Raw genomic sequence first — 13,064 nt, 5'->3', positions numbered from 1 at the left:
TCATGTAAGTCTTTCCAGGTTTTTCTGAAATCATCCTGTTTGTCATTTCTTAAAGCTCAGTAGTATTCCATCACAATCATATACCACAACTTGTTTTACCATTCCCCTACTGATGGGCATCCCCTCAATTTCCAATCTTTAGCTACCACAAAAAGAGCTGCTATCAATATTTTTGTAAAAATAAGTCTTTTTTCCCTTTTTAAAAAAGGCTCTTTGGGGTATAGACTAGCAGTGGTATTGCTGGATCAAAGGGTATGCATAGTTTATAACCCTTTGAGCATAGTTCCAAAAAATGCAATTCATTCAAATTCAACAAATATTTGATCAACACTTCCCATGTAAGGGGCAGCTAGGTGGCGCAGTGGATAGAGCACCGGCCCTGAAGTTAGGAGGACCTGAGTTCAAATCCGGCCTCAGACCAAACACTTGACACTTACTAGCTGTGTGACCCTGGGCAAGTCACTTAACCCCAATTGCCTAAAAAAACCAAATAAATAAATAAATAAAACACTTCCCATGTAAAAGGAACTTTGGGGAAATTTTAAAAAATATACACACACATAAAATATACATATACTATATATGTATGTAGATATACACATATATTATGGGTTTTTATATATATATATATATATACACACACACACATATATACACACACACGTATTTTTATTAAAACATTGTTCTAGTCCTAATGGAGTTTGCCATATAGTTGATTTAAAGTTTGGCTGATACGTAAGTACACAAAACTGCTGGTTCTGCATTTTATATAAATTTAATCTATCACCAAGTATTTATTTATTACAATAGTAATCACTAATTAAGTAATAATACTAATAATTAGTAATAAAATGAATAATTTGTTAGTAATAAATTTGTTAAGCACCTACTATGTGCCAGGTGCTGGGAATAGAAATACAATGAATGAAACAATCTTATTCACCTGGAGCGTATATACTCATGGGAGAGACAACAAGGACTTATATAAGTATAGAATAGATTTAAAGACAATAGATACAAGATGCTTGGAGAAGGAGGCAGTAACAGCTGGGGACAGGAAAGGCTTCATGCAGAAGGTGATGACTGAGCTGCGCCTTGGAGGAAGAGGCAGAGGTGACTCAAGGCGCTTCAGGTGATGGGAAAGGAGAATTTGACAAAATCAGATTCCACCAACTATTACTGTGCAGGTGCCTGCGGAGATAAAGAGAAACTGCACATGGACCCTGGCCTCCTAATGAGAACATTATTGAATACATTGCTTGAAATTCTGAAGGTGCTCCAGGCAAGTTTAGTCATTAAATGAAATGAGCAGCAGTTCATTTGCAAGGTTGGTACGTCCCCTCAGAGCTGCCATTGACAGAAGCTGGGCTGTGGACCAGTGAGATGCCTATCAGTATTTCCAAATGATAACTGTTTTAGAATGGGTTCTCATTAGTTCAGAGAACTCTCTTCTAGCTTTTCCTGCAAAATATAGATGAAAATGCCTGTCCTAGATCAGATGCTGTGATAATGTATAGAAATATACAACAGGTTACAGTTTGCTGATGAAAGTAAGTGATCACAGGGCAGCCAGGTGGCATAGTGGATAGAGCACTGGTCCTGGGGTTAGGAAGATTCATCTTCCAGAGTTCAAGTCTGGCCTCAGACACTTGCTGGGTGACCTTGGACAAGTCACTTAACCCTGATTGCCTCAGTTTCCTCACTCTAAAATGAGCTGGAGAAGGAAATGGCAAACTGTTCCAGGATCTTTGCCAAGAAAACCCCAAATGAGTTCACAAAGAGTTGGACACAACTGAAAACAACTGAACAACAACATAAGTGATCACATTTCTGAAATAACTTGGTCTATATTCAACAATATAAAACAGCTACCATGTGCTGGGCACTAAGGATACAAAAATAGATAAGTATATAGGCCTTGCTCTTAAGGCGCTTAAAGGGAGCAAAGAATTACTGTATTTCCTAGGCTAACATAATGGCAAAACAATTGGATTTGCTTGCTATGGCATTTTTCAGAATTAGACATGCTACAAATGCTTCATCTTGAAAAATCTACTGAACTTTGAGTCAGAAAGATCTGAGTTCAAATTCTAACTCAGCTGCTTAGTAATTCCATGACCCTAGACAAGTCACTTGATCTCTCTCTGAGCCTCAGTTTCTTCATCTGTAAAAGGTGGGGCCTGTATTCATTGTCATCTCTTTGTTGTTGTTATGTTGATTTAGTCATGTCCAACTTTTATAACCCCATTTGGGGTTTTCTTGGCAGAGATAATGGAGTAATTTTCCATTTCCTTCTCCAGCTCATTTTACAGACGAGGAAACTGAGGCAAACAAAAAGTTAAGTGACTTGCCCAGGATCACACAGTTAGTAAGTGTCTGAGACTGGATTTGAACTCAGGTCCTCTGGACTCTAAGCCTAGCACTTTATCCACTATGCCACCAACGTCCCTCTTTGGTCCCTTTAATCTCTAAATCTATGACCCTATGGCCTCTTAGGCCCTTTACAGCTCCGAATCCCATGTTTTCTCTAGAACTCCTATAAGCAGTTCAGCTCATCAAAAAACCATATTTCCTATGTTACAATTCCAATTGCCTATTCCCTTCCCTCTCTCTTTAAGGTAATTCTCCCTCTATATGCTCTTGTCCCCAGGCAGTGTGAGTAATACCACACTGTGACCCTTATTTGAGTTATTCATGGTACCACTGTTGCATGCCTGCTTCTTTCTGAAATAGATGAACCTTCTGTGTTTTCTGTCATTTGGCAGCTCATGCTCTGAAAATAACTGCTGCAGAAGGATTTATGGGATGTTCATATTTTTCTTTCTAGACAAAAGCTCTTATGGACAAACTTCAGAAGATTGTATCTTCAGAAGGAAGATTTAAAAATCTCCGAGAAACACTCAAAAAGTATGTTTTCTTAATCAGTAAAATTATCCACAGAGTACAGGAACACATCGCATATTAAGAATGAGAGAGCTGGCTTTAATTTTGCTTTCAAAATGATTATTAAAAATAACTTTATATGGTTTTCAACTAAAACAATCTAGCTCAGTGGAATTTGTTTTTAGTTCACAGATTTCAAGTTTCACTGAACCAATCCCAGGTTTCTTTTCATTTTTCCTACCTGTCCAATCAATGAAAAGTATCTTACTAAGTAATTTACATTCCAAGTACTGTCTTGGAGACTCGAAGGCAAAAAACTTAGCAGTCTCTGTCCTCAAGAAGCTTACATTCTTTTGAAGGAGGCAACATTTACATGTGTAACCATAGACAAAATGTAACAAAATAAGCACAATTTAATTAGGGTAAAGGGGGCACCAGCAGCTGGAAGCATTAGGAAAGACTTAATGCCAAAAGACTCCTGTAAGTTGAGTTTTGAAGGAAATAAGGGTTTCAAAGAGGAAGAGGTCAGGGGTGTGGGGAGTTGCATTACAATATTGCAAAGGCTTCCAGACAGAAGATTGAGTTTTATATGTAAAGGAACAGCAAGAAGAAGATAGTTTAGCTGGACCATAGCATGTAGGAATGGAAGTAACATATATGAAGACTGAAAAGATAGTTTTGGGCCAAGTTGTAAAAAACAAAAAACAAAAAAAACAAAAACAAAAAAACAAAGGCTTTAAAATAGAGTGTATATATTTTTTCCTAGAGGTTATAGAAAGCCATTGAAGTTTATTGAGTAAGGGTGAGACATGGTCAGACTATGCTTTAGGAAAATCACTGTGTGGAGGATTAGATTGGCGTATGGAGAGACCTGAGATTGGAGGATCATTTAGGTGGTTAATGCAGTAGTCCAGGCAAGAGGCCATAGGACCTGAGTCAGGGTGGTGGCACTGTTATATTGTGGGATGTTATGAAAGTAGAAACGAGATCTGACAACTGACTATCTATGTGGAACAAGAGGGTAGGAGGTGCAGATAATGCCAAGGTTGTAAATCTGGGTGAGTAGAGGGATGGTAATGTTCTCAGCAGAAATAGAGGAGTTTAGAAGAGGGGTGAGTTTGGTAGAAAAGAGAATGAATTCTGTTGTGGATATGCCAAGTTTGAGATGCCTCTGAGCTGCCTGGTGCCAACTGTCAGATAACAGCTGGTGATGTGGGACTGGAGCTCCAGAGAGGGACAGGCTGGCTACAGAGAACAGAGGAAGGATCCCACCCTCCTCCACTGGCCTGCTGCCCTCCCTGATTGAGCCATTCATCCCCATCTGACTGAATACAAGCCATAGCTATCATAGATTACAGAGTTATAAAACTGGAAGACGCTTTAGAGCCACCAAGTCTAACCCTCGTTAACAAATGAGAAAGCTGAGGCTTGGGAATATTAAGATTTGGTCAAGGTCACAGAGGTAGAGACAGAACGCAGGACTATTTGATGACTCTGGAACGATGTCAGAGATAAGAAATGAGAGGCAGCATGGTGTAGGGAAGAGAGCTAACTTCATAGCCAAGAAAGCTTAGGTTTGAATCCTGTGTCTGGCACATACTGTCTTTGTGACCCTGGCCAAGTCACTTAGGGCTATAGGCAACTTTCTAAGATTGTGAATTGCAGAGAAGGTGGCAACCTGCATTGGTAGAGGGAGTTAAGTCATCTGGGACATCTCTCTAGCAACGAAATCTATCCATTTAAAGAAGAAGAATGATTAATAAAAGAAAAAGTCAGTGTTAGGAGATCAAGCAGGTTTGTCCCCTAAAAAGCAGAAAGAAAGTAAATTCTGACCAAAGGGGGGGGGGGCAATAGATCTCTATAACATCTAAAGACCATTTAAATGATCACTAAAAGAGGGAAAAACATGTGGCCTGTGATGCAAGAGGTACAATAAACTTGATGATTCCCTGATGGCTGTTGATTTTTCTGTAATAAGGTATGGGCTATAGCTAGTCTTATAGAAGTTTCAGAGAGTTTCCTTGAATGAAGGTGGCCTAGTGGAGGGCTAGGCTCAGTCAGGAAAACCTAAGTTCAGTCCTGCCTCTGATATTTACTAGTTGTGTGACTATGGACAAGTCCCTCAAGCGCTCTTTACACTTTAGTTTTCTTATCTATAAAATGAGCATGATACCTATAGTGCTTAAATTACAGGGTTGTTATGAGAATCCAGTGAGAATGGACATGGAGTGCTTTGCAAGACTTAAAGTGATATATAAATGTTGGTGATTTATTATCATGGAAAAAACCATTTTTGTTGACTATAGAATGAAATGAACGTGCTAAATAACCAATAGTGATGTGGATCTCTCTTCTTCTGCTCCCAGCAATTGTAACCCCCCTGCAGTCCCATATCTTGGAATGTACCTAACTGACCTGGCGTTTATTGAAGAAGGAACACCAAACTTTACTGAGGAAGGCCTTGTCAATTTTTCAAAAATGAGAATGGTAAGTGACTGGCTTAAAAAAAAAATTCACATGTGATTTCCTAGTACTTCAAAAAAAAAAAGCACTTTTACTACACTCAGAATTTCTCAGAGTTTATAATGGTATTGGATAAAAGTTGAAGATAAGAAAAATGCCATTTGCCTTATATTTCAGGGATGGTAAAAACCTGCCCATCTTCAGGCTGGCTCCTTTAGCTGGAGGAGTTGTAAAGAATTTGACAGTGACAGTGTTGTTATTGTTATTGCTTATTTATTTCAGTTGTGTCCAACTCTTTGTGGCCCCATTTGGGATTTTTTTGGCAAAGATACTGGAGTGGTTCGCCATTTCCTTCTCTAATGTGTGCCCGTTTTACAAATGAGGAACCTGAGGCAAAGAGGGTAAAGTGACTTGTCCAGGGTCACACAGCTAGTAAGGTCCTGAGACCAGATTTGAACTCAGGAAGAGGAGTCTTCCAGACTCCAGGCCCAGGGCTCTGTGCACTATGGTGCCACCAAGCTGCCCAAGCTAGTGGTCTAGGGAGAATGAAAACCCCAGTATTGGCTTCCTCTGGACACATGTGCCTTCCCATGTAGATGGCAGTGAAGCTTAGTTATACCCTCTGTGTGTGTGTGTGGATGCGTGCGCGCATCCACACACACACACACATATACACACACATATCCTGGCTTATTTGTCTTAGTGAGTTTGGCAGATTTCAAAGACTCTTTGTTTAAGTTCCCATCTCTCCTTTGCCTTCTCTGTTATCCAGTATCCTCTTAGATCTTTGGTATCCTAAGTTAGAAATATAGACAGACAGACAGTGTTTATTAAGTGCTTACCATATGCTAGGCATTGTGTCTAGTCCTAGGGATACAAAAAGCAATAAATAAGGCATTGCTTACCCTCAAAGAAAATAGCTAAAATAGCTGACATTAATATAACACCTTCTGCACTCTACTAAAGGCTTTACAATTGTTATCTATCTCATTTGATCCCTCACAAGAACCCTGGGAGGCAGATGCTATTATTATCCACATTTTACAAATGAGGAAACTGAGACAACCACGTTAAATGACTTGCCCAAGGTCACACAGCTAAGTATCTGAGGCCTGTTTGAATTCAAGTCTATTCTGACTCCAGGCCCAGTGCTCCATCCGCTAAGCCACCTAGCAGTCTCCAAAAATGTAAGGAGCTTACGTTTGAATGGGAAAGATAACACGTAAAAGGAAACTCTAAAGTGGGCAGGAGGCAGGGGGAAAAAGAGGATAGTATCATCCCCTACCCACCCACCCAGGGATAAGGTGGATGTCAAGGAGTGAAATGAGCTGTAAGTGAAGTGGGCATGGCTGGAACCCCTCATGAAATACAGAGAAATGTCCCCTAGCCATTGACCCTTTTTGGGTACTGTTTTTTACAGTTTTGTCTTTGATTATATATAATTTACATCTAGGCAGGTAGGTTGCTCAGTGGATATAGCCCTGGAATCAGGAAGACCTGAGTTCAAATCTGGCCTCAGACACTAGCTATGTGACTCTTGGCAAGTCACTTAACTTCACTTTGCCTTAATCCACTGGAGAAGGAAATGGCCAATCAGTCCAGTATCTTTGCCAAGAAAACCCCTAGGACAGTATTAGCATACTGTGGTCCATGGGGTCAGGAAGAGTCAGACATGATTAAACAACTGAACAAGCGAATAATTAGTATATAGCCTTACTGTCTATCTGTTACCTTCCATGAACTCAAACTGGCTGCTGACTTCCCATTTCCATCTTTCTGTACCCAGGGTTCCTGGGTCCCTCTCCCCACCATATTTCTGCCAATACTATAGAAATCTCTGTGATGCTTCACAACTTTGGTCATGGGATCATGCCCCTATCCTCACTCAGTGCTAGGGGAACAAAACACAATTAGTCCCTTGATCAGAATAACCACTGAAAAAATCTAAAATAATGCAGTTACCCTGGTGACAAAAGAACACCAATTTGGAGGGAATATAGAAATGAAAACAAGGAGCATTCTTCAGAATGGTCTCAGAGTCTGCTGTTTCCCAGGCTTCCTTTCCCATCTAGAGCTTGTGCTGTATATCTGTGCCTGAGACTGATGTCATACAATGATGTTGAAGGTATATAGATCAGAAAAGAAGAAGAAGAAAACATGGGGTACAGAGAGCAAAAGGGGCATAGCCCACTGGCCTCCACCATCTTGGTAAATGGGATAACTGACTGCTCCAGAAAGATAGCTGCAGACAAAGGGGTGTTTTTCCACCCAGAATTTGTAAAAAGAGTAAAATATAAAGTTCCTTTATTTGCCTTTTGTTTCTTTGCTAGATATCACACATTATCAGGGAGATACGCCAATTCCAGCAGACTTCCTACAGGATAGACCACGAGCCAAAGGTAATATGGTACTGACATATGTGCTATGCTTAACACAGAGACTGTACTTAAAGCTAAGCCCCAGCTTCAGAAGACATTGACTGACTTTTGCATCTCACAGAACCTTCTTCCATAAGATAATGGCAGATGCCAGGAGATGTTCTGTGACATAACAAAAAGGTTGCATTCCTCTAAGCAAATCCCACAGACTTTTTCACCTTGTGCCTGCCTCAATGCAGTATTCATTCTCAAACACCTGAAGTTGAAATGCCATCATACTTGACCTGTACATGCATTTTAACCTTTATATATTTGCCCCAAAGTCCAGCCATCCCAGCAAAGTATTTATCCTTTCATTCTCTTTTATATTGTGTAGAAACGAAACAACTTTAGAAATATTTCATAGCGTACCTTGGCTGTGTGATGTATAAAAAGTTTGAGAGACATAGTTTCTGGGTAATTAATCTTTTTATTAATTGTGCAAATATATAATTAATAAAAGGATCAGTAGCACTCTCAAATGCCAAAGATCCCTCATGGAACCCATTCAATGCTTATATGCCTTTGGAAAAGTGAATGTTCCTGAGGGTGGAAATAAACTCTGGTTAACAAGTAATGAGAGAATGAATATTATAATGAGAGGTGGACTTATTCTAATCAGGGTTTGGGAGATATGACTCTGATCACTCAGTCTTGGTCAAAGAGACTTACCTATACCCATATCACACTATCTAGGGTAGTCTAGACAAAAAGCGTAATCCACTTTTACCTAGACCTGTCCAAGTGAAATATGATGAGCCAGAATCCGTCAATTTACCTAAACTAAAATTCCTTTCCCTTTTGAACAGATCTGAGTTTTCCCTCTCATTATCAGCCCTGCATTTCAAAGGCTGCCTGAATATAGGCAAACACCCCTATAGGGGCTGATTTCTGAGTAAGGAAGTAGAAAAGGGGGAAAACCTTGGTCCTAATGCAATAATTGGTTATTAATATAAGAGAGAAATAATTATTTCTCTCAGCTGATTTCTATAGCTGGTTAGCTTCCAAATTTTCACCAGAAGGAATAAACTACAAATTAAAGGGTTTTTACTGAGAAAGACTGAAATACAGACAAACAAGACCTCAAGGAGCTTGCATTCTAATAAGGAAAGAGTGCATAAAGGAGAACAAGAAAGTAGGGGAAGGGTGTACCTGCCAGGGGCGAAGGTGCTGCTAAGGTCAAGTTCAGAAAGTGAGTAAAGTCTGAACGAAAGGACTAGATTTCAGAAAAAGATTTGGTTTTTCCGTGTATTTGAGTAAATGCGTTCTGGGTTTCCCCTCCTCGCCACAGGTCACCCAGTACTTGCTGGACAAAACTCTCATCATAGATGAGGATACGCTGTATGAGCTGTCACTAAAGATTGAACCTCGACTCCCTGCCTGAAGAGCCAGCTTTGCCCCTAAATCTGTGGAAAGAGACCCGAACTGTGCCTGCCATGCCTGCACAATGGGTGGGGAAGGGATGAGATTTCAAGCTCCATTCTCCTCTGACAAAAACTGAGGCTCCCGGAAATTCTGTCTCAAGCCAGAACAGAGCCGTTTAGGGTGCAAGGCGAATGCTTCAGACTCGGGCAGGAGGCTGGTGAAGGTGTCACTTTGCAAAGCTAGAACAGTATTTGCCTCTTTTTAAAGGAAGGCTGGAGTAGAGAAAGAAGGCCTTTGTCACACTGAGTGGCGGTTGCTAATTTCGTGGGGGTAACCAAGGGGGCAAATCTGACTCTACCATGTTCCATTAAGAGCATGTGAGCAGAGACAGAGAGAGAGAGATGATGATGGTGATGATGATGTTTCTCTGGCATGTTACTTAACAAGAAACATCTACCAACCCAACCTTAGGATATATATGCTTTCATTACATTCACTTTCAAATCAGTGAGAGCTTCACAGCAAAATGTAGTCACCTTAGGTGCGAGCTGCCCTGCCCCTGAACTGTTTCTGCTTCATAGCATGTGCACTGTTTCAAATGTATGGATCAATATGTATCTTGAAGTAATCTAATGTTCTGAATTCATCTTTTCAGTCTTTGGGCAGCTATACAAGAAGACAAAGATGGGGGTGGGGAGCACGGGGGACAAAAGTGGAGTAAACTTGACTTTGTAGATAAGTTTCCCTTAGACCCAGAGAGCTGCTTCTAGTAAAGTGGAAGCCCAGTGCATTTCTCTAGCATCCACTCTCTCTTTGTTGGAGTGGTCAGGCCCCAGGTAGATAAAAGAAGGGACCGTCCTGAGTCCCAGGCATCTGCTTAACTTCTCCGGGATCAGGGGCTCTGGCTGCTGGCTGATTTTACTGTCAGCTCAGACACCTGCTCTTGACTATTGTCACCCTGAGATCTCTTCCTTTCCTCCTTCACTCCCATAACCCCACTGGGGAAGTGGCTAATCAAGCCTAAAAGGCAATAAGTTCCTACAATGAAGACTGCAGGAATGGTGTGTTAAAACTTTTCAATGCAAATATTTGCTTTAAACAACATTGTCTTTGCTCAATATCGACTCTGCTTGTTTTCTGTATTTCTACCCTGGTAATTTCTTGGGGGTAATGTTGGGATTCTGTTCTGGTAAGGACACTGTTTGTTTTTAAAGGCAAGTGGATCCGAGATTATGATCTATGACCAGAAAAGGTTTTGTGAGTAATATTTTTAAAGCCCTGTGCTACTGCATGATGACAGGTAGAATCCCCTCTGGGCATGCAACACTTCTAGTCTTCTGCCAGGGTTTGGCCTATAGTAGCTGCAGGGGAATTTAGGGCAACAGACCCCACCAGGCACCCCTATTGCCCACAGGGAAAGTCATGTAGGTTATAGCTAAGATTACCTTTCCCCAAACTATCAGCTAGTGAAGAAATGGGGCTTTGTTATTGTTTATCTCTCTTCTTTTTTTAGGGAGACAACTGTTGTATTTAATTACAAAGGAAAGGAAAAGAAAGTGAAAAAGATGTTGTTACCCTAGGCTTTTGCATCTGACTTTATCTCTAAGAGTCAAGAAGCTTATTAATGCTGACAATGAAGAATTGATCTTTCGGGCTTGATTTTTTTCCTCTTTATTTGCACTCTAATTATGTTACTAGAGCTAACAGCTGTCCAATAAATTCCATTCAGTCTCTTAAGACCAGTGGAAGGGCTACCATTGAGGATGCACCTTTTGTGGCAGCGAATATCATCATGTTTTCTGTACCTCAAGGGCCATTTCTGTAAATAACTACATAACAAAACATCAAATAAGTACTAGCAACTCAATTTAAAATCTTTGAAGACCTTTCCAGAAGCATCTTCAGTAATTCTGAATTAACTAGCACGATAACATTATACCTGAGAAGGGTCATTTAGAGATGTTCTATTTTCCTTTAAAGAAAAAAAAATTGCTTGTTCTTTATAGTATGAAATAAGAGGCTAATGCATCCTGATGCATGATAAGAAGCATGGGGTTCTTCAGATCACAATAACATGCAACTGTATAGTTCATTTATCAATTGTGCATAATATAGAATTTGAAATTAACAACTGGCAGCTGCATACAATACCACAAAGTCTGCAGTAGAGAAGGAAAAAAAACAGATTGCCCCTTTTTTGGCTAGAAACCTACTCTTGCTGCTTGCAAAAAAAAATAAAAAAGGATAAAATTGAGTATATGAGAATATGAAATGAGAGGCTGGCATATCCTTGAGTTACTGTCTAAATAATGATGGAATGGGAGGAATGTCAGTTCTGCCCTGCAGTGCCAGAGAGCCTCCAGCAGTGAAGGAAGGGCTGACTGTGCGCCCATCACATTTTTCTCCTGATTTCACATCTACATCTGAATTGCAAATTTGGACACATTTTATTTCTCTGTTCCAAATGAATCAGTGTCTATACACACCCTATCTAACCATGTTAAATACAGATTATTAGAGAAAAATAGGAACCAGGAGTCTCTTAAGTGGTCAGTCCTATTCTTCCCACCCTACCAAAGCAGGTAGAAGGGATGCAGTGATTCAGTAGCTACTTTCAAAAAGCTTTCTTACATTGTAGCATCTGCTGAATCTGCACAGGCCAGGGTGGTGCCACTGCTGACTACATTCCCCCCTTCCATGTTTGGCTCACATCCACTAGCCGAGGTGTTGACCTTTTCTTATGTCATTGATCCCCATGACAGTCTGGTGGGGCCTTTGGATCCCTCTCAGAATCATGTTTTTAAATGCAGAAAATACAAAGGAAAACAATTATAATGACATAGTTATAAAAATTGTTTTTTTAAAGTTCACACACAGTGAATTAGGAATCCCTGTTCTGGTAAGATGGGCAAGAGCTGTGTGAGGGAATAAATGGGGTGCAACGTCATACTTATACAGTTATGTGCCTCATGTGATATGCCCCACATCTGAACAAGAGTATTGTGAATTCACTGAGAAGGAAATACGCCCTCAGGTTCCTGAAGATTTTATTCTCCATTTTTAAGCCAAATGAAATAGGGGACATACATAAAGAACGCTTTATAATACCTTCATTACGTTGTTGTGTCCTTGTCATATTTCCGTGGCAGATCTGAAACTTTGTAGGCCATGAGATAGATTGACACTTATCTCCCTTAAGCCCTTTGGATAGACCATCCCATCAGGATGTGGGACCACTTTTGGTTTCTGATTATGTGGACTGTCACTTCACTTCCAAATAGAAGACATTAAAAAAATGTACAAGTATTTGATCCAAACTACAAATGCCTATGTAGGGAAAATATATACTACATGGACAGAAATCAAACTCTACTCTCATGCTTCCACCTAAATACCCACAATTGCCATGAGATTATCTTGGAGCTTTTAAGGGATACCTTTGGATATGAAATAAGACATCCAGTTTCACCACAGAGCCCCATCTCTTGCTAAAGCAGATAGGTTCTTTGACATAAAAAGGCATGAAGTAGAGTAGTGTCACCTTCCCTTAGTATTTCAGTGAAATAACTCAGTTTAGTTACTTAGACTTGCTGGAGGACAATTTTATTTAGTCACCATTCAGCAAAGCATCCAGTTGTTATTTGGTGAATTTCTGTAAAATTTAAAGTTATTATTAAAACTAAACCCTTCTATTTTGTATAATTTGGAATAGATAAAATATTGTCGAGTTTTGATTTTGTATAGTGAGCATACTCACCTCCTTTTCATGTAAAGCCATCACTAAATTATATAAGACAAAATTTTGGCTGGATAAGATTTTAGAAATTTTCAAAATTCTGAGGAGTAATTTCTTCTACTTTATGATAAATAGTTTTCAAATAGGTTTCATTTCTAAATTGATCAAAATAAACATACTCTTTACAAAATAAAGGTTTT

General features: G+C 39.8%; 1 protein-coding gene across 3 annotated transcripts in view; it reads left to right on the top strand.

The window, feature by feature from the left end:
• The window catches only part of RASGRF2 (Ras protein specific guanine nucleotide releasing factor 2), a 318,717-nt gene extending 307,651 nt beyond the window's left edge, over positions 1-11,066 (top strand). For all 3 annotated transcript variants that reach the window (XM_027864223.1, XM_027864221.1, XM_027864220.1), the window contains exons 24-27: positions 2,828-2,907; positions 5,250-5,370; positions 7,677-7,745; positions 9,055-11,066. In XM_027864223.1, coding sequence (XP_027720024.1) covers positions 2,828-2,907; positions 5,250-5,370; positions 7,677-7,745; positions 9,055-9,147 — 363 coding nt within the window. In that variant the 3' untranslated portion in view covers positions 9,148-11,066. The remainder of the gene's footprint in view (positions 1-2,827; positions 2,908-5,249; positions 5,371-7,676; positions 7,746-9,054) is intronic.
• Positions 11,067-13,064: the final 1,998 nt, after the last annotated feature.

Source organism: Vombatus ursinus, unplaced genomic scaffold (genome assembly GCF_900497805.2).
Source record: "Vombatus ursinus unplaced genomic scaffold, bare-nosed wombat genome assembly UNPS02014774.1, whole genome shotgun sequence".
NCBI classification, from domain to species: domain Eukaryota; kingdom Metazoa; phylum Chordata; class Mammalia; order Diprotodontia; family Vombatidae; genus Vombatus; species Vombatus ursinus.
Note: the sequence above shows the minus strand (reverse complement) of the source record. Positions and strands in the feature narration are given on the sequence as shown.